The sequence below is a fragment of the Glycine soja genome, chromosome 3 (assembly GCF_004193775.1).
Source record: "Glycine soja cultivar W05 chromosome 3, ASM419377v2, whole genome shotgun sequence".
NCBI classification, from domain to species: Eukaryota; Viridiplantae; Streptophyta; class Magnoliopsida; order Fabales; family Fabaceae; genus Glycine; species Glycine soja.
The window spans coordinates 15,002,324-15,028,826 of record NC_041004.1 but is presented as its reverse complement, the minus strand read 5'-3'; the positions used below and the strand labels follow the sequence as shown (position 1 = coordinate 15,028,826).

Genomic DNA, 26,503 nt, shown 5'->3' with positions numbered 1-26,503 from the left:
TTTATTTGTTAGCTTCTGCATGATAACATCGTATAAATGTTTTTAATTTTCAAGTTCTAGAATAATAAGCATAATTATGGTAGTACCCTTAGGGTGTTACAGAAGGAGTGATGGTTAGAGAGGGAGTCCAGGAAAACTCACAAGTTACTATTTCAAGCACTTTCCATAAGATTTTTCAGGTGTTAGATCTATGGAAGGTTTTTGTTAGGTTAGGTAAAGTGTGGGAGGTTTCTATATCACCAAGAAGAAGGAGGAGTGGTCTTAGGTTTGGTTTTTGTGGTTTCAGGGAGGTGGAGAATCCATTGTTGCTTGAAAACCAGCTTCACAACATCTTTATAGGGAACTTGAAGATTATGGTGAATCTACCTAAATTTTAAAAAAGTAATGAAGCAGAAAAGTAATGAAGTAGGAAATTTCATCTATAGGGGTAACCACACAAGAGTTTGATCAATGCTTAGGGATAAATTGAATGATGATAAAGGGAAAGGACAAGTACGGGTTGAAAAATTGTATTCTCATGATGCGTCAGAAAGGGAGATTCACAAATGTCATGTGGGAAAAGAAGGGTGTGTGTGGTTTGAAAATTGACAAGGAAGAATGGTGGGGACAAGAAATTAAGGTGGAAGAATGTAATACTGATTAGTTAAACATGAGTTTGATAGCAACAATTAAGGATATCAAGCTCATCCAGAATGTTCAAAGAACTATTTTTTGTGGAAGAATTGCAGTCGATGCAAACAAGACATTACAAGGATAATATATTATTGCTAAAACCAAGCAAAGGAGATTATATGTATGAGATCCTTAAGGGGGAGGAGGAATGGATGGGCGGTATATTTGAGTCTATCATGGAGTGGACACAAGATATACCTATCAACATTAGGCTAGTATGGATCAGGATTAGGGAATTACTGTTGAATGTATAAAGCATGTATTATTTTGCATAGGTGGTTAGCATTATGGGGGGAATTAATGCTCCTTGATGACAAAACAAGATATGTATCAAGGGTTGTTTATGCTAGAGTGTTAATTAGAAATCCCTTTTTGGATGTGATTCAGAAGGTTCAGAAAATGAAGATTAATGAAAGAGCTTTAGTAATTAAGTTGATTCAGGAGACATGCTTGTTAGACAGGAACAATGTTTGTTGCCAACATTTGAGGAAGGAAGAGTCAGATTGGAGTCTTTGATTATGAGTTACAATCTTGAAGGGGCCTCAAGTACTGCATTAGAGGGTGGATGATGGTTTTTGGAGAGGTGAGGACTTTAAAGCTAATAATGACTTTTCGGCGATAGCAAGTGATAGTTATTTGGAGGAAAATAGATATTCTCATAATGTTGTTATTGGAGGGAAAAAAGATTTTAATAATTTCATTCACGATTCAGAGGTAGAGGATATTCCTTTTATTAGGAGGAGGTATACATGTGGTATAGATCAAGCACTCATTCAATAAATAGAGTATTTATGTCCCATGGTGATAAATTAGTATTTGACCTTGTTTATTCATGAGTTTTCTAGCCACAATTATGCATTCTTGGTATATTTTATTGACAAAACTCACGTTTGGGTGCTAGTTTATGCAACACAAGTACTTAGAAGCTAATCAATGGAAAAAGAGTAAGAAACTACATGTTTTGGTTGAAATGGCCGGAGATTCTATGGTACCTTGACCACGACCAAGTGCAGGATGTTTATGAGTTTTTGAAGACGACCACACTCCCTTTACCATAGCCAAATGTGGAACTTTTCTGAGTTTGTCACCATGGTCGTGGTCGATCACCTAACCATAACCATGATCCGTGAGGTGTTGACACCCACTTAAAATTCTCCTTATAAATAGTGGGCTTTAAAACTTAAACCCCTATCTTTTACTCTAAGCACTGTGAGAGCATTTGTGACTACAAAGGATCCAGGAGATCACAATAGTGATCAATTCTTGTAAATATTTCTTTCTCTTGTGTGATTTCATGTCTTTTTCTTTATGATTTCTAGCTTTATCACAACCATGAGCGGCTAGTTCCTTTTGGTGTAGGATTATGATGTAGCCATACTCTTGTATCCCTTTTTTATTTCAGTAAATATCTCGATGTTATGCAATTAAGTTTCTCTTCTCATTATTCATTGTTATATTTGGATTTTATCATTTTATAACCTAATTAACTCCATAACAGTGATAATTTGTGTGTATGATTAGTTGACCTAGAAAGTTATTATTTTGCACCAACCTGCATGATCAAACTAGTAATAAGTCAATATTTCTATGATCAATTGAATATTGATTTAGGCCGATGAGCATTATTAGACCTAGATCCTAGGTTTTTAATTGAATTAGGGGAATATTGGTGTTTGGTGGTTGATGTAATTGAGAGTTTATTGGAATTAAATTGGGAAAAAAGAAATATGTGTGAATTCATAATCCTAGGCCTTTTCATTATAAATGTTTTCTCACTAAGTTATTTTAATTTGTTTTAATTCTTCTCTTTGTTAAAGAGTAAATTGATAAAAAAAAATCTTTCTTCATTTGATAAAAACTCAAATTGTGTAGTTATTTTCTTAATTGATTATTTGGGAATATGACTTCCCTAAGTTTGATATCGAAACTTAAATCCACCGTTAGTCACTATTAGGTATGGTATATTTATTCTTATACAAGTATTATTTATATGCATCACATGGCAATTGTGCATGCATAGGGTCCACTACTAATCATGCAATCCCCCTCAATTTTGAAATTCCTTTTTAGAAAGAATAAATAGACATTTTGGTCCCTGGCTTTGTAGCCATTTTGCATATTAGTCCCTAGCTTATTGAAATGTTAAAAATAGTCCCTATCTTTGCATAAGTGTTGCAAAATAGTCCTTGTCGTTAAATTCCCAAGTAATGTCGTTAGTGAGGTGCATTGTTGGCAATTCAATGCCACGTATATTATCCAACGTGGCACTGAAGTCTGTATTTATAAATCTTCTCTCACACTCACTTGCTTCTTCTTCTTCTTCCTCAAATAAATTAGGGTTTATGAAGCTGTTGTTCTCTCACGCTCAGTTTCTTCTTCTTATTCTTCTCTCACGCTCACTTGCTTCTTCTTCTCTCGTCTGTAAAGGTTCTACCCTTTGCTTCTTCTTGTGCATGTCTGCAAGTGGCATTTCTTGTGCATTTTCTGGTAGAACCATTCGGCAATGCCACCATGGAAGACGTGCAGCTATTCGAACTGCAAGAAAAGGAGGAACCCAAGAAGGTTATTCTATACTTGTGCATTGCCCCAAACAGACCTAGATAACTGCCAATTTTTTCAATGGGTTGAAGAAGAAAATCAAGTTTCTAATCCCTCTTCTGTCTCAAGAGAATCAATGCTAGTGGCTGATTTGAACCTACAATTTGAAGCTTTGCAGAAGAAAATGAGAAATTTAACAAATATTGTGTTATTAGGTTTTTCATTTTTAATTATAATGTTAGTTTTAAGGGGAATGCATTTTAGGTAAAATTTGTAATAGCATATTTTGATATTGTAATTGTTGTTTTGCTGAAGAATTTGTAGTAGGAAGAAATTTGTTGCTACTGTCAGTTACCCATTTCAATTAAATATAATTTGTTGCTGAAATATGCAGTTTATAAAATATAATTTGTTGTTGTATAGCTTGTTGAAGTTATTGAAGTAGCACTAAACCAGGTGGTCCTACTCCAACTCCAAATCCAAAACAGTGTGTAAATTATTAAAGAAAGAGAAGAAACATGACATTAAATCATGTGATTATGTTTCAAAGTCTAGAAGCTGATGTAAGGTTTAACAGTGGTCCTAGTCTAGAGAACTGCTAGCAAATATCATTTGACACTTCCTAAACCAGAGAACCAACATGGCTCAGCCATAATTTCATTTCACATACCAAAGCATGGTAGTTACAAGCTTTCATATATAAGTACCATAATGTTTACATCATTCAAGCTTTCAAAATATCCAACTACTGAATCCTAATAACAAAATAAAAATTAGTCATATACAACTACACATCCTAATAACAAAATAAAACAAAAAATGGGTCTTCAATTTTCTTCATTTTTTATATTGCATCATCTTTATCAGCAACCTTTCTTTATTTGGGTCTTGTTATGTTTAGCTTATTCCTTGCTACTGGTGGAACAATAGTTGCAGGGACCTACATGCAAATGCCAAACATGAATAGCACTTGTAATATATAAAAATGGAGTGCTACAAAAAATTAGGTTGAGATAAAAATACTTTGTTGTGACAAATATTTACCATGAACTCCATGTCACATCTTGTGACAAATTAGGCTGAGATAAATTAATCTGCACCGGACCTTCTTGAACATGAGCAACAGCTTTTTCAGCCTCATTCAAAGCTTGTTCATCTTGAGCTAGTAGGTCATCATCCTTATTTGAAGTTGGTGGTGCAACATATTTCTTTGGCCTAATAGGAACTCCAATATTTTTGCAGCTTCTGATGTTATGATTGGTTTGGCCACACCTTCCACATGTAAAGTCAGGCAATTTCCTCTTTAGCCTATGTCCTATGACATTGTCTTCATCTACAGATCTCATTCTATTTTTCTTAGGCCTTCCTCTTTGGACCTTTTTATGTGGTGGAACAGGTTGTGCATGTTGTGTCTGGGCCCAATATTGTGGTCCTTGGACTGGTTCAATAAAATGGTGGTATGTCTTGTTATAAGCCTCTATTGACAGCCACTCATGACACATGTCCTCAGGCTTGCCTCCTTTGTGACTTATTGTTGCAATGGCATGTCGCATGGCATCCCTACATCAAAGTTGTCAAATCAGCACACATGTAGGTTACGAATGAAAAAAAAAAAACTATACAGAACACAACCTGTTAGTTTCCAAACTCTACAAGTACATGTAGACCTCATATCTCATGCCCATGTTATCACCACACACCAAATTGGAGTCCATTGATTAGCAAAATGAATCTCTTTTTCTAGTCTTTTGTACTGAACTGAACATAATGGTCCAGGGTTTCCAGAAAGTTTAACCTTGTGGGCAGCCATGCTTCTCATGATGTAACATCTAATTTCTTCAAGCATGGTGAGAATAGGCTTGCACCTATACTGCAGAATCTTCGAATTGAATACCTCACATGTGTATGTTGTCCACTTTGGGTATTGTACTGAAATGGGCTTTTGTTCATGCTTCCTTCGTCCATTTATTCAAGTACTCCCAAGCTTGGCAGTTGATTGTCTTCAAATGGGCCATATGGCCTTCAAACTCAGCAATAGTAGTGGATTTTGCACATTGCCACACAATTCCTTTAAGTTCCTTGTTTTTCCATTGCTTTGTAAAAAATTTTCAAAGATGCAAGGCACAGAATCTATGAGGTGCACCAGGCATGACTTCCTGTAAAGCTGGAATAAGTCCCTGAAAAAATGTAGCAGTGTAGTAAATACTTCTGGACTAGTCCCTAACTTATGCCATTAACTTCAATTAAATAGCTAACTTATGATAATAATTTCAAATCATTCCATGTCATACCTTTTGCATGTCTGACATGAAATTCCACCCATTCTATACGTAATCACTAAGATCTTCATGCAACAAAGTTAAAAACCATTTCCAATTGTCTTTGTTCTCCATATCCACCACAACATAAGCAATAACAAAGATGTGGTTATTTCCCTCAACCCCAGCAGCAGAGAGCAAGTTTCCTCCAAATGCACTCTTTAGGAAACATCCATCTAGACCTATGAATGGTCTACATCCAACAACAAACCCTTTCTTACAGCTAGCAAGACAAATATATAGCCTTTGAAATTGTGGTGGACCTTCTCGACTTGACACTGTGTTGATCTTAACTGTTGATCCAGGATTTCTCCTCAACAACTCATGTGCATAATCAAATACTTTGGCATATTGTTTCCTCTCACTCCCTTCCACTAGTTTCTTTGCTTCTTTCATGGCTCTCCACATCTTTGTAACTTCAATGTGAACTCTAAACTCTTGCTTGAAATAATCCAAAGCTTCAACACATTTAAGGGTTGGCTGGATTCTGAGTTTGGCCTCAAGTTTGCTGACCACACACTCTCTATTTGCTAGTCTGTTGTTCATTTCTCTACAGCAATTATGCTTATGCTTAAATGACTTGATCTAAGAGAGTTTTTGAGTTCATTCTTTGCACAGTAGATCTCCCAATCACAACATGCCTTCTTGCATTTTACTCTAGCCCTCTCTTTATCATTCTTCTTCCACTTGAACTCCCTGCCCATGAATATGCTATACTCCCTCAAGGCAGATTTAAATTTAGCCAGAGTACCAAACTCCATCCCTAATTCCAACTTCTATTCTCCAACTCGACTACTTTCATTATATCGAGGATAAACTTTGTCAACATCCTCATATTCATCATCACTACTAATGAGGTTTTTGAGCTCCTCTGAGTGATGATCATCTGTTTCAACTTCGACTTCCTTCCTCATACTAGAGAAATCTGTAAACCACTCATCATTGTCATCTTCATTATTAGGATTACCAACCTTTTCCTCCTCGCCACCACCAACATCTGTCTCTTCACCAGCACCAGCATCTCTCTGCTCACCAGCACCAGCATCTCTCTTCACCACCACCAACATCTCTCTGCTCACCAGCACCAGCGTCCACATTAATACCTTTCTCTCCACCACCAACATCTGCATCAATGGTGATCAAGTACAAATAAATTATATTAATTAATTATAAACATTAAATTCCAAAATTATTCAAAATTATGGTAACCATGTTGGACCAAGTACAAATGAATTAAAACTTACCTTCCTCATGGCCAGCAACAAGTACATCATCTAAATCATCCTCATTCTCAACAGCTTCGGGAATTGGATGACATTCCAAGCACAACATCTATGGGACTTCTTCTAAAATTGGATCTACTTCATGATGAAAATAAACATTTATCTCATTCTCATTTTCCAAAGCATCCCTCACTAAGTATAATATATCTCCATCTGTTGTACAACTCCTTAACCCATGATTAAAATCTAAGTCTTTATCAATCAACCAAAAACAATCTCCTATATTGCTATACTTCTTACAAGCTTTCACCAGATCATATAGGAAAAATGTGTTCATTCAATCTGCAGATATATCCTCCCAAACATCAAATTCTCCGCCTATATATTCAACCTTTCCATCACTGGCACGTGGAGTGAATCTTCCTCCATGGTGCAATATTAAAGTTATATTGTCATTCATTCTACATGCACAATCAGAAACCACAAACATTGTCATATATTAGAAAATAAAAAACCTAACTCAAACATAGGCACATCACACAACAAAATGCAATGTCATCTATAAAAACAGAGCATCATAAATCAAAATAATAAAGGACCATAAACCTCACTGCGAAGAGTGAAGATAATGCAAATGAAAACCCTTCAACATATAAAACCCCAAATGAATCCACGAAAACAATGCAAACAAAAACGAACGCAAAACAACCACAAACCTAACTGGCAAGCGCGAAGACTCACAATCAGCGACAAAGGGAATGCAGTCGAGGAAAGAGCAAAGTGCGAGCAGTTAAAAAATGCTACAAATCGCAGTAAGACAGCGAAACCGCGTTGTGGGGGAAAGTGCGTTTACTTCATTTTTGAATGCTTTTTAACCTAACTTTTCCTAATTTTTCAATTCAGTTCTTGCCACATGAGATTGCTGACATGGACTCAAACTTGTCACGTGGGTTTGCCTACATGGACTAAGGTTTGCCACATAGACATTTGACTAACAGAGGAAATTAGATTTTAACAGTAGGGACTTATTTGCATAATGGATGTAAAGATAGGGACTATTTTTAACGTTTCAATAAGGTAGGGACTAATATACAAAATGACTACAAAGTCAGGGACTAAAATGCCTATTTACTCTTTTTAGAAAATGCTAAACTTCCATCCGGTGCGGTCCGTCTCATTGCATCTCAAATGAACTCCTTTATCCAACGGTTCAGAAAACTCTTGCACCGTACAACACTTACTCAATTAACGCTTGCTAGCAGTCGTCATGTATGTATAGGATGGAGAAATTGGTATACTTTCTCTTACGTGGTATCTAGCATTTGGGTTTTACAAACTACTATTCCAACATATAATGATATAATGGTTCGTTCGTCATATTGATTATAGTTACTTAAACATTTTGAAAAGTAAATGCTTGTCAACTTGTAGCGAGATATATAGGTCGCAAGACTTAGTCTTTGTTTGTACTTGAAATAAAACAATTAGCGGAAGCGCTGGAAAGAAGAAACATACGAAAGGAAACCAATTAATTGTTAGAAACGGGTCAAAGTAGTATCACTCAGACTCATTTTGTTAATTTATAAGACCGCGTACACAATTTGCTGATGACCAAGACTCGTCTTAATTCCTTCAATTTCTTTATTAATTAATGTCCTCATGATCATGTTAGGTTTCTGTTAGCTGCTTTACATCCATCAAACAGAATATGGAGTTTCTTTCAGGACTAAAAAAGCGTGAACCGAGCGAAATATATAGCTATAGCTATGACATAGATAGTTTGGGAAATTAAGCACTTCAATTTGAGGATTTTATAACGTTTAACAAAGTTTTTCCATTCACTACTCATCGATCTGATGAAATTCATTTTGTCATATATAGTCCATTGAAACTATTTTTTTTTTCTCAATAACTATTTAGCCAAGATCTAATAGAGACAATTTGGATAAATTTATAGAAAATTTTGTCCTTTTAATTGTCCTATATACAATTGATCGAGTCAAGATGCATGTTTCCCTGCATAGTAGTGTTTTACATTATGCAAAATTTAAATGAGTCGTTCAAACAACTTTAAGAAATTTGAAATATCACATTTATATTAACAGAAGAAAGTATATATGTTATGATGATCATCAGCCTATAGGAGCTTACATCCTTGCTCTTTTCTCACAAATTGGCTAGAAGAATATCATAAAAATTAAGTATAGTTACCTTAGCATTTAATAGATATATAGTTAAATTTTTTATAATAAAAATTTACATACTCTTAAAAATAGAGAGAATTCAAATTATTGAAAATTAACAGTACTACATGAGAAAAAAATATTATGCTAAAAAATTAAGAAACAAGAAACAACAGGCCAGTTGAGAGATATTTAATTTGAGAGATATTTAATTAACTTCTGCACCCTCGAAACATAAATCAACCCTTCAGATTAATTACTAACGATCACTGATGATTTTTATCATTTTGTTAAGTTCAGCTCGTGCGTGATATTTACGATTGACTACTGTTGTTGGAAGTGTTTAATTTGATGGGGTGTGTTGAACGTATTGAAACATCTAAAGTCCAACTTCACACAAATTACTTATCATACATTTACTTTTTAAAAAAACAAGTACAATTATTACCATACATGTAATAATTATTTATCATGCATCCCGCCAAAAACAATATATTGGTATTAGTTGTTGAAGAATATATTATTGAACTTTGAAATTAAATTTATAACACTATTTTTTGTTAAAATTTTCTTTGTATTAATTTAGTTCTTAAAATTATCTAAGTGTTTGTAAGAGCATCACAAAACCAGATTGGCTTGTAAAATGATATTAGAAGCTATTTCTTGATTCTTTTGGTGCTAACTCTGGAGAGAGCGTGACAACCCACATTGTAGATTTGGTTACAAACAAACACCATGTGCTTTTAATTATATTTGTTAAAAGTTAAAAGTACATTATTTTTTATCAAATATAAATTTAATTAAGTAAAAAATAAATTCAAAAAGTGACATAATTTTAGCTATAAAAAATATTTTCCCACCAAATATAATTATAAGATAAGATTGTGTGTGTGTGTGTGTGCGTGTAATAACTTATGTTTAATAAACGCGTTGCAAAATTACACCGTCTGTTGAAATATTTAAAGTATTGGAAATTTGGCTAAAATAATGTTTGGTGTATATCTGTGTTAAATCCATTAGTAATCTCGCAAATAAAAAATGTGAGTGGGTGAATCATAAGGTGAGATTAACGTACTGTAATCACATGGTAAAATTTACGTACTTTTGTATTTATGTTACGACTGATATAATCAAGTAGTTATGTGCATAGTATATGCAGACGGAACTATAATCATATATTATGATGAATTTAATGGTAATGAATTGTTAGTATAAAAAAAAATATTATTAATATAACTTTTTAGTTATTACAAAAATATAAAAATTTATTATTTTTAATAATTTGTGATCGAATCACATATAATCCATAATTTATTATTATTATTAAATTAGGCATGTAAACCCTATATATATTAATGTTCTGTACAATGAAAACCAAGTACTATTAAAAAAAGACAAAACAGTGGTGGATCTCTCTGAGGAGATTGCAGTCAGATTTTTGAGTTAAGTCAGTACTACAGTGGCCACCACCCCACCTCTCATCTGATGTTTATGTAAGACATTAGAGGTCCCACATCGGTAACTTTCAAACTCATGGCTTCTAGTTTGCTTCTCCTCACAAAGAAAATGCAGAAAAAAGGGAACTTGTGAGTCCTATTATTCATTCTGGTGTCTCCGTCTTTGACTCTCTTAGAAAACCAAAAACACAAAACAACACACCAAAAAGGTTAGAGTACCCACCACTTCATATCTTCCACACAAAAAAACTCCCTCAAGCAATCCCTATCTATCTAAGATCCCAAGATATATAGTAGACTCATGTGGCTCTCAATTTCTTGCTTAAATATGGGATCACTTGCATAACTTCTTCATCCATACATACATATCCACCATTTTTCTCTTTCTCTTTATTGTTCTTTTCCCTAAGGGTTTTTGTTTTGGGTGATATATTTTGTGATTTGTGTACCAATGGAACAGGGTCAATGTTGGACAAAGAAGAAGAAGTACTCTTTGAACAGCACTAGTCTTGGTTCACCAACAAACCCTTCCTATGGTGACTCATGGGAAGAACAAGCTTTTGCAGAAGATGCAGCTAATTCTCTTGGTGGCTGCATATGGCCTCCAAGATCATACTCTTGTAGCTTTTGCAGAAGAGAGTTCAGGTCAGCACAGGCTCTAGGTGGCCACATGAATGTTCATAGAAGGGATAGAGCAAGACTAAAGCAACAACCCTCTAGCCCCCACAATGAAATTCTATGCCGTCATGACCTTGAAACTCAGCTCCATAATAAGCCAGTTCATCAAAGTTCTTTTGCTTCTTTGGGTGGTTACCTATACCCCTCTCCTGTTTGTGGATTGGCTTATAAAAAAACTAACCCTAATTCTGATCCTGATTTTGTTGCTTCACCTTCTTCATCACCCTCACTTTCCAAGGCCTTATTGGCTCCATCAGTGAATATTGGTACCTTCAGAGAGGAAACCATGATTCCACTTTATGATTCCTCTATTCTCCACGAGATTTCTCCTGCGAGTAATAATTCTTCTGAATCATGGCCAAATTCAGCTGAAGATCATAGATTATATTCATGTAAGTTCTACCCTCAAGCTGATACAAAGAAAGCCTCCAAGGAAATAATGGATTCTAGATATAGGGATAATAAGGGGAATAATGATGATATTGATGGGGATATGAGCTTGAATTCAGTTGTGTATAGAACATACCCATCTTTGCAGTTTGAGAGTACTAAAGAGCCAGATCATATCAGTTGCAAGAAAAGGAAAACAGATGCTTCCTCAACTCTATTTTCCTCACAGTCAAGCTCAGTTGATAGGCATCACGTGAAACCAAAGATGTTTGAGTTTAGCCCTAGCTCAATAGAAGAGCTAGATCTGGAGTTAAGGCTTGGTAACAGGTCCAAGGTATAGTAATAAGTAGCATAAATAGACAAAGCTACCCTCCACTGTTAATGAATATAAAATTCTTCTCTTTTTATGTTCATCCTAGTTTGTTTTCACTTGTTTCTATTAATACCTTACAATCAAAGAAGTTTTTCATCATGTTTGGTTGGATCTCCTGAGGGCCTCAGAATGTGTATCTGCAAGGTGTCATGATAATAACAATGCTGCAATTATATTTACAGGCTTGTAAACTTCCTCGTATTAGATAGTGTGGCCAAAAAGGTGGATTGTTTTGAATAAACACAGATTACATGACTTTGTAATTGACGGTTCCATCGATTTTTACTATGATCTTATGAAAGTTTTAATGTAAAGATAATCTTATAGCTAGCTGGCTGCATACAATTTGAATGCTACAAATATTAATTCTAGTTTCATCCGACAAGTATAATTTAAATTTTCTTGCATTGGTAATTACTTTGTAATTACATTCAAAAAAGTTAAATAGGATTCCAATGTAAGTTCCATATCTTTATCTTTGTGGCCAGAGAAATATCTTAGTTGAGCCATATATATACCCGGTTTATTAATTACTTCACTGAAGAGTTCTCTCTATTTCCATTGTCAATGATGAAAACTAATACAAGCAAGTCTTCTAATAATGGAACAAAACTAATGCTTTGTAGTGTAGTTCATTATTCTGCTTGTGGACAACTTACATGAATACATGTATAGGCATGGAATCACTGTTTCAGAATTTAGAGGGAGAGAGAGAGAGAGAGAGAATCTACTGTGTTTAAAAACTGTTAAAGTACTGAGAGATTAGGGCATTATTTGTGTGGGGTTTAAGGGGGTGAAGTGAAGGAACTATGAGTATAAGAAGTGCATGGAATAATGTGAGCTAGCTCTTTTTCCCATATTCAGTACCTCACTGACATTCCATCAGACAAAAACAACTAAACTAACCCTAATAAAAACACTGATTGAGCTTTTCACAGCCGCATAAAGTCAGATACATCCCAACATTGATTCCCTTTTCCTTTGGTATTATTCTCATCACCTCAGATCTGTTGCATTTAGTAGTATCCCCTTACACACAAATTAAATCCATTTGCTTGTGTCCTCTCTCTCACCTTTCTATCTACCTTTCTTCTAAATCCCTCCAAAATTTGCCACCTACTCCGGAATCAGCCCCCTTAAAAAAATGCCTATCATAATATGCTTTTGCATTTTAATAATAACAGAGAATATTATCCCCCCTCATGAGTCACAGGCGCTAACTACGCAAGTTTTTGGTTTCTTCTGTGTGAGAATTTGGTATAAAGTACCTTCACTTTTTTTGTACGTGTATATATATATATATATATATATATATATATATATATATATATATATATATATATATCATTCAGTCAACATTCTAAAGCTAATCTCTTTTCGAGATAGAGAAATTACCAAAAGTGAATACAATATCTCCTTATAATTTTTTTTAGAGAATACAATATTAAGTGTTTTGATACTATTGAGAATCCCTCTGTCTTATTTAGCTTATACAAGTTCATTCAACTACATTAGCTAAAAAATAACTATATCACAGCCTTAATTTCTAAGCGATTCTTTCCTCTCTTTTATACATACATGGCGGATGCAGGTTAAGCCCATTGGGGCCAATTGTCCCCACAAGATAATGTTTTTCACTTATACATATTTGATAAAAAAAAAATACCCCCTAAAAAACAATTTTTCCCTAATAGATAAATTTTATTTAAATGAATGTAGAAAATTATAATTAAGAGATAATTTATTGTTTTGTCCTGTTTTACTCCTATAACACTAAACACATAATAATAATACGTCAGCGACACAAACATGCATTGACACAAATTATGTATTTATAATATTTTTTATAAAAATATAATATATTATTTTTCCCCTACTAAATAAACTTTTTGGACCCACCCTGATATTACAAACCGTCAGTATTATTGAGAAACTCACTTATGTACTGTGTCAATGTCATGAATTATAAAGAATGGAAAGTGAACTTCATTTACCCTATGAACTCTAGCCCTAGGTGGTCAAGTTTGTTACAAAAATTGCTGCAGGAAACAAGGAAAGCATTCTTTCTGATCATTAACTTGAACGGGAATTTGATGGAACACCCTTTTACTTAAATGAGCAATTTGTACCTAGCATGGTCATTCAAACGTAGCTTTCACATAAACACAAATATGTATAGAAAACCTTAGGCCACACCCAACATTTAAATTCCCTTGTAGGCTAAAGAATGAAGATAGCTTTAATGATATGAAAGGAGGGGATGTGGCATTTCCTTCCTATTATCGAATTAAGTGTATGCTTTTCTCAATTTTGCATGTGATTGAGAAGGAAACAGAACTGAGAAGCACAATTAATATATATAAGGGGAAACGAGGTCCTATTTGTGTGTAAGAGAGGGAGGGTTTTAAAGGCAGTTGGTGGGATTTGTCTTCTTTTGGGGCTGTGAGATGGGTAGGTCTGATATGAACAGAGAGTAATCAGTGAAGTTTTTTGGGTTGAAGTGGCAGAAGTGCACATGGGAAGAAAGTGTCGTTTCTCTATTCACTTGAAGGAAGGGTTACATAGAAAAGGACTATAGAGTGAGTCAGTGAATTAAGGAGGGTATAAAGGGATATTATTATTCTCCTGTTGAGCAATGTTTTTATGTTAATTTAATAGCAAAACACTATTTTAAAGAATCGGAAAGTTTATTTGAGAGAGAAATTCCAGTGCATTGGGGGTTGGTATTGTCTGGGGTTTGTGTTCTTTATAATTGCTATGACAACTAAGGTCTAGGAGTATATTTTTGCATGGGGGCAAGTTCCTTTGATCACGAGCCATTTACATTCCATATAAATTAGAATATCTGTTCTCTCTCCCATACGAGGTGTATATATATATATATATATATATAGTTGTATTGTGAATGTGAGGAATAGGAGGAGCTTATTATTTGGTAAAAAAAAAAGGAGAAGCTTGTTATAACTACAATGTCGATTTATATTATGTTATTAAATGGTTCGTCAATTAGGATGTTTCAGCGTTTATTTCACGTTACCATGGATTTCTAAAAATATGATGACGGGAATATATATTTTCATGTTATAATTTTTTCCTAAAAAGAATATGTATTATTGATTTCTGAGAGTGTTCTAATATTTTTTCTTTAAATATGTATTAGTTATTCTGTTCGGTACCACAATTTTTAACAAATTAAATGGACCTTAAGGGTCAATTGAATGAAATTAAAGTTCATAATGTCTATTTACAAATGAGATAAAGGTTAATGGTCAATTATGATAAAATTAAAGTTTAAGATGTCTATTAATTTATAAAAGAAGTAAAGGCTATAGAGATTGAGTGATCTTTTTCCTAATATAAGAATTACAGTTAAAATGTAAGCATATGACTTGATAATTGACTCTGTATGTATTATTCTTAGATTCAATCATGACTTAACATGAAAATTTTGTTAGGCTATATGACTTAACTTACATTATTATATTAACGTACATTTTCTCCTTTACTAAAAAAAAAAACATACATTTTCCGTAGGTCATATAGTGCTTTCTTCCAAGGTCGGTCCAAGGGTTCTACCGCTAAAAAAATATTTTTTATTAGATTTTATAACACAGAAAAAGCCCATATATTACAAAAAAATGTCACATATATTTACAAAAGTCATTAAATGTAGCTCTCACATTTAATTTTTTAAAAAAATTTGTTTTAGGCCTTATGTGTCGTTCCACTAGCCCCACTTCTCTCTCTTCAACAATTCCATCTATTCTTTCCAACTTCAACATGTATTTCTTATTCTTTCCATTTGTTTCACCCAATTATAACTTGTTAAATTTATGTGTCGTAATTAAGTAATTAATCATGAGGTGATGGTTTGTAGTGTTTATATCTATGTTCATGTTTCTCCTTATACTTAAACCATATTTTATGTGTAACTAGTTGATTTTTAGAGTATTTCGGCTTAGGTGAGTGGGCCTTGAGTGATTGGAAAGGGATGATGAGTTTAGTAAAGTGCAGGGTGTGAAGAGAAGGAAGTTATAGAGTGACAAAAGGCTCACATATCCTTTCAAAATTTGAAACTCAAATCAAAATAGCATTATTTACTCTTTTCTCCTTCTCCAAGAGAAGCATCCTCTTAGGAGCTTCAGTGTTGGTCCTCCTTGTGCAAAAAGAAGTTCTTTTCTCCTTTCATCGTTGTTCTTAGTGTGGTAAGAACCTTTCTTCTTCCCCTTTGCTTCCATTATTAGTTTTCCTCATGGAGCATTCATGAGAAAGCTTGTTTTAGGTTCTTACTTGAGGTTTTGGCGTGTTTTTGGGTCATGGGTCATACCTTGTCTTGTAGTTGTTGTGGAATGGTAGACAACATCTCATCTTGGATACAAAGTTTATCCTTTTTTCCTCCTTCTTCACAAATCTCTCTTTTTGATTCTATAGAGGTAAGGGAAGCATAAATTCTTGTTTTATGATGTCTTTGATGTTTTAAATGTTGATCTCTAGCTTTGGATGTTATAAACTATGTGTTTTCAAAATTATTGAAGCATTGGGTGCCATTTCGGAGAGCCATGGAGTGAGTTTTGAAGTTCACTAAAAGTTGCAGACCTCGGGCTTAAGCACGAGTAATTTGGAGCTTGGGCGTGGGGCTTAAATACAAATATTTTGAGACTTAAGTACAGGGCTTAAGCACAAGTATTTTAGGGCTAAAGTGTGGGGCTTAAACATAAGTATTTTGAGACTTAAGTGTGAGGTTTAAGCATGAGTATTTTGGGGCCCAAGCATGAAATTGAAGTGAGTTATTTTTCTAATACATATTTAAATATGATTATTCAAATGGAACCTGAATGTGATTAACTTGTTTTATGAACTAATAGAAGATGATTATGTTATGTTTGGGTAAATGTATGAATATGAAGATTGATAAATGCTAATTGTCAAAGAAATGATATAAGTATATATGTCTTACTGGTTGTAGTATGATATACTCTTAATTGTGTAATTGAGTTGGATTCTGGTTATTATCATATAATTAACATTCATATGGGTGTTTGAGTATGAGGACTTGATTTTTCAAAATTATTATGATGTTAATTAATTGGGTAAGAGTTCATGATTGGTGACTGAGATGAATGATGAATTGAATCTTAATGGATATTATTTGATGAGGTGAATGTGTTGATAATGAAAGATGATGTATGATTTTTGTGGATGATAATCTTGCTTTGAGAACCATCCATATGTGTGAAAAGGAGTTAGTTATGTCCTTTTATCATTCAAAATATTTTGATTAAAGAGTTAGTTAGTCGAATGAATAAAGCTAGAACCATAGCCAAATGGGGTTGTTTATTACTTTAGATAAATGATTAGATAGGGACATTGGATGGATAATTCAGCCAATTAATTTGAAAATTCAACTTTTTTTTTTCAAATGTCTTGAAGATAGATGCAAGCAGGATTCTAACTAAAGTTGAAGCAGCGAAATAAGGGATAAGAGCAATTATAAACGTGAAATTTGAAAAAGCCCATGATCTAGGAGCAATTCCTAAAAAATAGGAATGTGCAATATGTGTTGATCTCTTGGCTTAGCCGAAATAAGTATAATGTAGCCAAAACAGTTAATGATAAATCAATAGTGGTCAAATGTGGTAAAAACACGATTTGGTTTAGTTAGTTTAAATTTTTCTATATAAATATGTGTTTCAGAAACGTTTGTAGGGACCTTCAACCAAAAAATCAATCAATGCAATTATTTTCAGTTTTTATTCTTGCCGAATTTATTGCTTTTCAAATTTAGATTTTCTTTCAATTATTTATTCAAATTATTGTTAATTTCACCTCTAGTCAAATACTTTCTTTAGTAACTTAAGAACCCACACAAGGTCAAGAGGCAGATTTTTCCTTTTGACGATTGAACCACTTGACTCAAACATTCAATTTTGGAATAGTGTTGGAGTGTTAGCTAAACTCTATCCAGTTAAGTTTCAATTATTCATGTGACAACGAAATTGACATGTCTGGTGGGACCAATGTAGGTGAATTGATTGAACAATTTGAATCATAGATGGAGTCCTACTAGCTTATACATTTGTGTTCCGGTAAGACTACTACACGTGAGATGGATTAATAAGCCAAGAAGAAGAATGGTTCAAAACAAGGAGAGTTCATTAGGAATGTTTACTTCCTTAATGATGAGTCTAGTAGCAACAACATTTCCTAATCCTTTAATTGGCACTACATCAATCATGGTGTTTGCTGTTATTAGTATTCCTTATGAAACACCCACTATGATGACTACTTCCTTCATCTGACAACAAATAGACCTGCAAATTCATGATATAAAGTACCACTTATCTGGGCAACTAGCCGAAATAGTCCAACCTATGGTGCAAAACAAAATGCAACAATTAATCCAAGGAATTGGAAGCAAGAAGGACACATGTTGGTGAGAATTTTGCTTCTTTAGTGCCTAGGAATCATGAAGTGTTGAATCAGGTAATTATTCTCGATTCTCCACATCTGACTAGGCCAATTCATGCGAGATCAATACCATTGGTCCATCTCAATTTGGCATTTATGCCCACAATCGCAAGCAACTTAGTTGGATATGGCTTTGACAAGAGTGTTTACTACAATCTAGTCAATAGGTAGCCAAACGGGGTTATCCCTAAACCTTTATTAGCCAAACAAGTTATATGTCTTGTAATGTTAGTAATTTGTTTGCCGCTACCCTTAGGGGGCAAGCAGGTGCAAATGATTATACTGATTAAGTTTTTCCTGCATAAGTAGGGCTAGCCAAAAGACCTGCAAATGTTGTTGGCCAAATTGGCTTACCTCACCTAACTCCTTTTGTACCTCCTTTAGGGGGAGCTAATCAAGTCATGAATGATGCAGGATTGGGGCCAAGTGTTATGGGTTAGATCGATTATCAACCACTGAAAACTACGACGATGCCTTTGATTGATCCAAAATTGATAGTTGAAACCATAAGGAAGTATTTTATCATTTAACTAAAACCCATGGAGAGACCCATGTATAAGCCATATCCAGAATGGGTGGACCGTATGATGCCTTTGCTGAAAGGGTACAAGACACTAGATTTCTCTACTTTTTTCTGGTGAAGATGACAGATTGGCTATGGAACACATAGGATGATTCATAGCCTAGAATGGTGAAGCTAGTCAGAATGAGTTTCATAAGTTGCAACTTTTTTCTTTGTCTCTAATGGGAATAATATCCTTTACTTGGTACTCAAATTTCTACCAAATTCAGTACAAAACTAGGTAGACATGGAAAGATGTTTCCATGACAGATTTTACAGGTCTCCACCTAAAGTAACTATAGCCAATTTGATGAACATGAGACAAATAGTTGATGAATCGACAATAGACTTCAAAGAAAGGTCTAGGAAGGCTGGAAGTCATTGTTCAGTACAATTACAAGAAGTGTAGTGTACAACTATGGTAGCTGGTAATATGCATCCCCAACTAAAAGAAAACTAGTAGCCCAAGAATATGGTGACCTTAGTCAATTAGCCTCTAAAGCTATCTGAATAGAACAATTTATACATGAGAAGGAACTGAGTAGGGCTAATAAAGGACGATGATCCCGTTTGATCTCAATAGTTAACGTTGATGATGAGAAGGTTGAAACCTTTAAGAGGAAGATGAAATCATGCTTGTTGAGATCTTATAGGGGAAACCTTACTCAAGACCAACATTGAAAAAAGAAAAAACAAAGGTGATGCTGAGGATGGAAAGTTTGAGTATGACTTTAACATATCAAAGGAGGATTATATTTTTTATCATCTCATAAAATACCAACAAATTCGTCCAAAGGATTGACATAAGTTACTGTTTCTAAAAAAATTGGAAGGGAAAAATATTGTAAGTGGCATAATTTCTAAAACCATTTTACGAATAATTGCATTGTATTTCGGCAAGTTGTACAAAGGGCTTTGAACGAAGGTTATTTTAAGCTTGCTAACCAAAAAGATCTAATTTCATGCAAGATCAAGATATTATGGAAAACAAAGATTTTTTCTCCAGCATTTGGAAGATTAAGGCCCTTCCTTCTGTGCTAATTATGATTTGGAGGGAAGCTCACAATAGATTACCTACAAGATCTAATCTTTGTAAGAGAGATATCAATGTGCTAGGTAATTTCTTGTGCTTGTTGTGTGGATATGTGGAAGAGTCTATTGATCACTTGTTTGTTACATGCTATGTGTCGATAAGAATATGGAAATTTTGTTACAATTGGTTGGGTATTCAATCAGTAATGGCAAATTCCTTGGAGTCATTATACTTGCAGCTTGGTTTTTCTGTCTATGGCAAGGAGGGATCAAAAGCCTAGCAGGTGGACTGGGTAGCAATTATTTTGTCTTTATGGAATAAGCAGAATGAACTGATATTCTGTGGAGGGTGATGTGTGTCGCAACATGCCCTCCGCGGACGAGCGAGGGCGAGGCTCACGGGTGCGCTTTCCAAAGGAGGAAAGATGCCCGGAGTAGCCACCAACGCTTATTTGTGGGAAACGTCGGAAAAACTGAAGGAAACCGGTCAAAATGAAAATTCTAAGTTCGGGAGTTGTATTTACGCTTGAGGAAGGTATTAGCACCTCTCACGTTTGTCTCAAAGGACAACAACCTATTTTTTAGAATTGTGGAAATTGTGTTACCTTAACTTTTATTTCTTTTTATTTTTTGAGGTCGACAAAAGCTGGGCTTTTGCTCCTACGTACCCTCCATCAAAGAAGAAATCAGACCTACGTAGTTCTTTCTTATGCGTGAATCAAGTGATTCTTTTTACTTGAAAGGTGATCATTTTAAGGCGTTGGACCTTAAAAATGATCCATTTTACTTGGTAAGAAACTGAAATGATAAAACTTTGAAAACCCTACTTTTTGTGGACGAGCTTGACTAGGCGAGTTGATTTTAGCCTTAATTTCACTTTAGTTATTAGTCAATTCAATTAAGAATGAGAAATCCCAAAGAGAAAACGTCCGATTGATTTTTCGCTTTATTTTACTAAAAGGTATTTTTTTTTATTATTATATTATTTATTTTACCTCTTTTTTGATTTCCAACGTAGTTACGGCACGACCGAACGGTCGAAATTCATTTTAACAGAAATTAATGAATACTACAATTCAAATGATCGGTGAAAATTTATTTTATTTTTAGATTAGGCGAGAAACGACTTAAATAAATGACTGAAGCACGTCAAAAGGGGGTATAAAAAGCGAATGAAAACGAGAATAAAAATACATGAAACAAAATGTGGACCACCATGGGTACATAGAATGAATTGAAAAGCTCGGTTTGAAGTACTTACCCGTTGAAGACTGAAGAAAACGAAGAACGAACGATGAATATTTGAAGAACGATCGAGAATCTTTGCGTAATTACTCACGGAAACGTTACGGAAACGTTACGGAAGCGTCTCGGCTTGGATTTTCTTCACGGAAACAATTTTCCTCAGCAAATTTAAGAGAATACGAAATGCCAAGAAGGCTGAACCCTTTTCTTCTTCACTCCTCCCCCTATTTATAGCAAAATAGGGGAGGAGCTTGCCACCCAGCTCGCCCAGGCGAGCAAGGTTGCTTCCTCCAGAAGCAACAGCCTTCTGGAGGAAAGATCTGGAAGGCTCAAGTGGGCCAGATTGCTATTTGTACCCCTTTTTTACTAAATGCACCCCCTTCTATTTTTTTGGTAATTCTTTTTTCGTAACGTTACGAAACTTTACGAATTTCGTAACGATACTTATTTTCCTTCCGCAAGGTTACGAATCCTTACGGAATATATATTTACTCTTTTTTAGCTTTCGAAGGAGTTACGGAAACTCACGGATTACGTAAAAACACCTCTTTTCGATTTCCGCCACATCACGAAATTTCACGGATTGCGCTAGCCTGCTTCCTTTTGATTTCTGACACGTCTCGGGACTTCATTTATTGTGAAACAAAGGACGCCAAGTATCTCAAAGCGGCTAACCAAAGGTTGCATGTCATCAAGTAATAATCCCCGGACGAAATTAGGGTATGACAGTTGCCCCTCTTTACTTACCTTTTATCGGAGATAAGAGGAAAGCAAAGATAAGACATTGATTTCGTCCGTCCTGCCCTTTCCGTGATGACGACTCTCGTCTCTACTCCTTCTGCTTTTCTGCACAACACAAAACAAAATACAAGCAACAACAAGAACAACAAACTATACATATACACATTTGGGAAAGGAAACAATCGGGAACATAACAAAGATCACATTTCCCAGTCAAGAGGATCCGCCCTTGACGATGAAAAACTCTGGAGAATGGAGGATTGCACTAGAGGGTCCTCACTAGTCAATCATGAAGCATAGCTCCAAACTCTTGGGTGGAGGACGCATGAACGAAAACGCAATTCATGGGGCTCCGAAAAAGGTTGAGAATGGAGAATTGCACTAAGCAATCACTACGCATAGCTCCAAACTCGAAGGTGGAGGACACATGAACGAAAACACAATTCATGGGGCTCCGAAAAAGGTTGAGAATGGAGAATTGCACTAAGCAATCACTACGCATAGCTCCAAACTCGAAGGTGGAGGACACATGAACGAAAACGCAATTCATGGGGCTCCGAAAAAGGTTGGTTGGTAGGACCGAACGATCCACCGGGTCTTTCCACCTACAAAAGCAAACATGCTTTTTGCAAAGAAAAATAAATCATTCGCGAGAGCACCATATCTTAGAGAAACAATATACTTGTGCTAAGGGTAATCTTCCTTGTAATCGAGAATGAAGGGTAGGATGTCAACTTTTAGCTTTTTAAATGAACATGCAGGGGAAACATCGGGCTAAGCTGAAAATAAATCACTCATAGTGTATAAAACTCACAAGGAAAGTGTTTTATCCTATTCCCAAACCATAACTGCACCATGACTCTATTTTGCACACGACTTCCTATCGAATCAAAGATCAAACGTATGATCACGGACCAATAGGATTTTCTCGAGGGTGGTGTTTTTGGAGAGGAAGCTGGGTGTTTCGGTCTTTTCCTCTTTGTTCATGTGGGGTGGGATATTGCCAGTCGAGAATGATTTCGAGTGGCAATCTGGCTTGAAGAATTTCTGTCCTCTTTCTTTCATTAATCGAGAATTGCTTCTTTTCCCTTTTCACTTCCCTTCGACCTTCGACCGGGAATCTTTCCTCTTCTTTTTTGTTCTTTTCTTTATTTTCATCTTTTTCTTTTTCTTTCTTTCCATTTCTTCCTTTTCTTTCTTTTCACTTCTCCTTTCCCATCCTTTTGTTTGGGAAATCGGGTTTTAGCATTCTATTCGCCCTCCCTTGAGGAGATTCCGCTGTCCTTTGCTTTGGGGAAGGAATGAGGATTCTTTTTTTTTATAGGCCAAGGTTCAAAAAGTCGAAGGTTGTGTTTCAATGGGGTCTTTTATCGTGGGAACCTAATCTTGATATCTGGGGCGAAACAAATTTGGGTGTCAAGGTGTCGATTTCAGGCCGAGCTTCCATATTGTTCCATAAGGCATGCGTGACAATGATGATTCGAAAACAACGTGCAAAATTAGTCATGGCTACAGCCAGGTGGGCACTCAAGCATCCCGTTTATGGCATTGTGATACTACGGTTGGGAATTTACACAAACAGACCCAACGTTTCCAAGTTATGTTCTTTCATCAGTTTAATGAATTCATCCATTCTTATCTCGGTCATTCCGGAAAATAAACTCTTAGCATCAGTCCCTTGTTTCCAGAAGATACGTTTGCTCTTTATGAATGATTTATACTTCTTAACTATAACATGTTGACCTTCGCGGTCTATCTTTCTTTTTCCTTTTGTTTCATCTTTATATATTCACAAAATTATACACCTGTGGTCCTCTATGAAGAAATCTTTCTTTGTATATCTACACTCTTGTACATGACAAACTCTTTCTGTATACGCATTGGAACTCTCTCCCTTTACGTCACACGATCAAACCCTATTTACATTCAAAGATCTTTTTCGTTTTTCTCCAACGCACACCTATGGCTCATACAAAAGTTTCTTTATATACATTCGTTGCTCACACACACAAGAATTTCTTTCCACGCATCACTTACACACACAAAAACCTTCTATACACATTTTCCTTTTACATACATGTATATATACAAACCTTTTTCTTTTCTTTATGAACATGACTTTTATTCACAACGCTTCTTTCTTTTTATTAGGATTTTTGGTTCATTTTACTTTTAGGACAACGTTCCTAAATGAAAAATTCTACGCGTTTCCAGAATTTCAACAGACACTATTGACAACAACGAAATAAATACTAACATAACAATTCAAACGACATGTATGCACAAAACAAAAGTCAATCAAAACGAAACAAACGTTAGTCCCTTAGTCAAACAAAAATAAGGTGATATATACCAAGAAAAATGGAAACAAAAAGAAATATGGACCAAGGGATCTCCCAATCATGTGGCCCCGCTTCCTCTTAAGAAATCAAGTAAATCGGCCATCTCCTCGTCCTCGCGGGCCTCATCTGCCTCGTCGGGAGCCTCTGCTGGTGCCTCTGCAGGTGCCTCTCCTGCCCGGGCCTCAGGCCAATCTCCAGGCGATGCGACCTCTGCCCTGAACTGGTCCGGAGTAGGGCACAGAAAAGAAGTAAAGCCCTGGCTCTGCAGGCTGAGGCTCATCTGATAAAGACAATCATGGGTCTGTACATGTGCCCGGTGGTTGGCCGCTTGTTGGCGAACCAAATGCCGCAAATATTGCTCCGTATCAAACGATCCGGCTGGACCGGCCTGATGAGGTGGCGGCGTGTCTGCGGCCTGCGGAGCATCCCCCTGGACTTGTCTCTGCGTTCAATACTTCTCAATAAAAGCTCGGGTGATGGGCGGCCGAATCACCTTGCTAGGTGCGACAGGGACTCCGAACGACTGGCAGAGTCCTGTGATCAAGGCGGGAAATCCCAAGGCCCTGTAGGACTTATCCGGGTCCAGAGGGTGCCTGGTAGGCGCCATACCTGCAAATATATAGATGGCATCGGCGATTAGTTGAGCCACGTGAATGCTCATCCACGTCAGGATGGCGTACACCAGCTGACACTTCGGCAGGGGGAGGTCGGAATTATGGTCGCTGGGTTGGATGTTGCTGAGCAGCAAAGTCATCCAGATCTGAGTCAGTGTGGTCATGTTGGTGCGCATGATTCGCACCCGTCTCCCGGCAGCAGTCCGGGCAAAATCCTGCCCCGGTATACATAGCAAATGGGCGATGGCCTCCTCATCGAACCCATCGGACCGGTTCCTCCTCTGGCCATACTCGCACTCCTGACCCTCTTCCAACACTAAAGGGTATCCCAGGAACTGGCTGATAGCATCTGCATCAAACGGGATCCACTGACCCCTCACCCAGGACCTCATATCTCGCACGCCCTCCTCTGTAGGCCAAGCATTGGCATAAAATTCGAGGACTATGTCTGGATCGAACTTGGCCATGGGGGTGACCAGTGATGCCCACCGCCGGCGAACTATCTCCTCCTGGAAATCGGTATACTCGTCGTCCCTGAGCTGGACGCGTCGCTCCCGGAGAAATGACCATCCCTTGATGGCCTCGAAGCGTTGCTGGTGTTCAGCGCTCCTAAAGCGGTGACTATCATACTCGGGAGCGGAACTAGTTCCTTCGGCCGCTTTATCCTTCCTGGATCTCTTTGAGGCAAGTTTCCTCAGGGCCATTTCCTGCGAGAACAAACATTTAGAAGTTAGTTTTACAAGATAATGCTTATATTAACGCAAAAATGTCGTGCTGGCCCCTCTGATTTAGACCAAACTCAGGTAATCCATTTATGCACACGCGCATGTGTAGAAAATATCCTATTACCCATGTCAACATACAAGAACATCTAATATATTATAATTGCCATACACCTATATACATTCTGAAAAAGAAAACACACTTTCATGCTCAAAGTGTTGCGTCAAACTTTACACCTAATTTATATCCTAAACATTTGCTATCACAAACTACTCACATACATCTGAAGTACACCATACAAATTTTACTGTTTCACTCATATTTATTTATATGCATATTGGGAAACTAATTACATCCTGCACATATTTGCATTCAAAAAGGCATTCCACACTATCATACATTCATTTAGGAAGACAATCATTCACACTTTGCTAGGAATTTCATGCTCCTTATATTTACCTATGTACACACACTATTGCAAGGTGTTTTCCACGCTACCTCTATGTAAAGTATCAAACATGGGGCAGCCCAAATTCGAGCAAAAAACTCTCACAAGCAAATCCTAATTTTCATGTTTTTTTCTAATTCTGAAACCAAATTTTGGATTTCTAGCCATAAGCATGTTTCCTTGCATTGAAGCTACAAGTTTGGGTTCCTAAGCTTGGAATTGCATTTGGGCACCTATTTTGAATCTCCTATGCTGTACCTACATATAAGAAACAGTCCCACTCTCCCAATTTCACAAAATCATATTCATACATCATTGGGGCATTTCACCGAGCACTTGGTGAGCGCATGTTTGGACATAAATTGCAAGAGGATGGGGACAATGTGGCATGCCCCATTGCTTCAGAATACAGCATAGGCCTAAGACCTTCTCATTCAAATCCTCAACTCAAGAAAACAAGATAAAAACAAACCAAAACTGCCCCACAAATATAAGC

The 26,503-nt window shown here is 36.1% G+C and overlaps 1 protein-coding gene across 1 annotated transcript; it reads left to right on the top strand.

The window, feature by feature from the left end:
* The first annotated feature begins 10,458 nt into the window (after nucleotides 1-10,458).
* LOC114406193 (zinc finger protein 10-like) lies at nucleotides 10,459-12,146 on the top strand. The gene has a single exon (XM_028368836.1). The coding sequence runs from the start codon at nucleotides 10,843-10,845 to the stop codon at nucleotides 11,797-11,799; it is 957 nt and encodes a 318-aa protein (XP_028224637.1). The 5' UTR covers nucleotides 10,459-10,842; the 3' UTR covers nucleotides 11,800-12,146.
* The last annotated feature ends 14,357 nt before the right edge of the window (nucleotides 12,147-26,503 follow it).

Bases quoted from the DNA above. Each gene is read 5' to 3' on its own strand.
- LOC114406193 (XM_028368836.1), top strand. From the start codon at position 10,843: ATGGAACAGGGTCAATGTTGGACAAAGAAGAAGAAGTACTCTTTGAAC.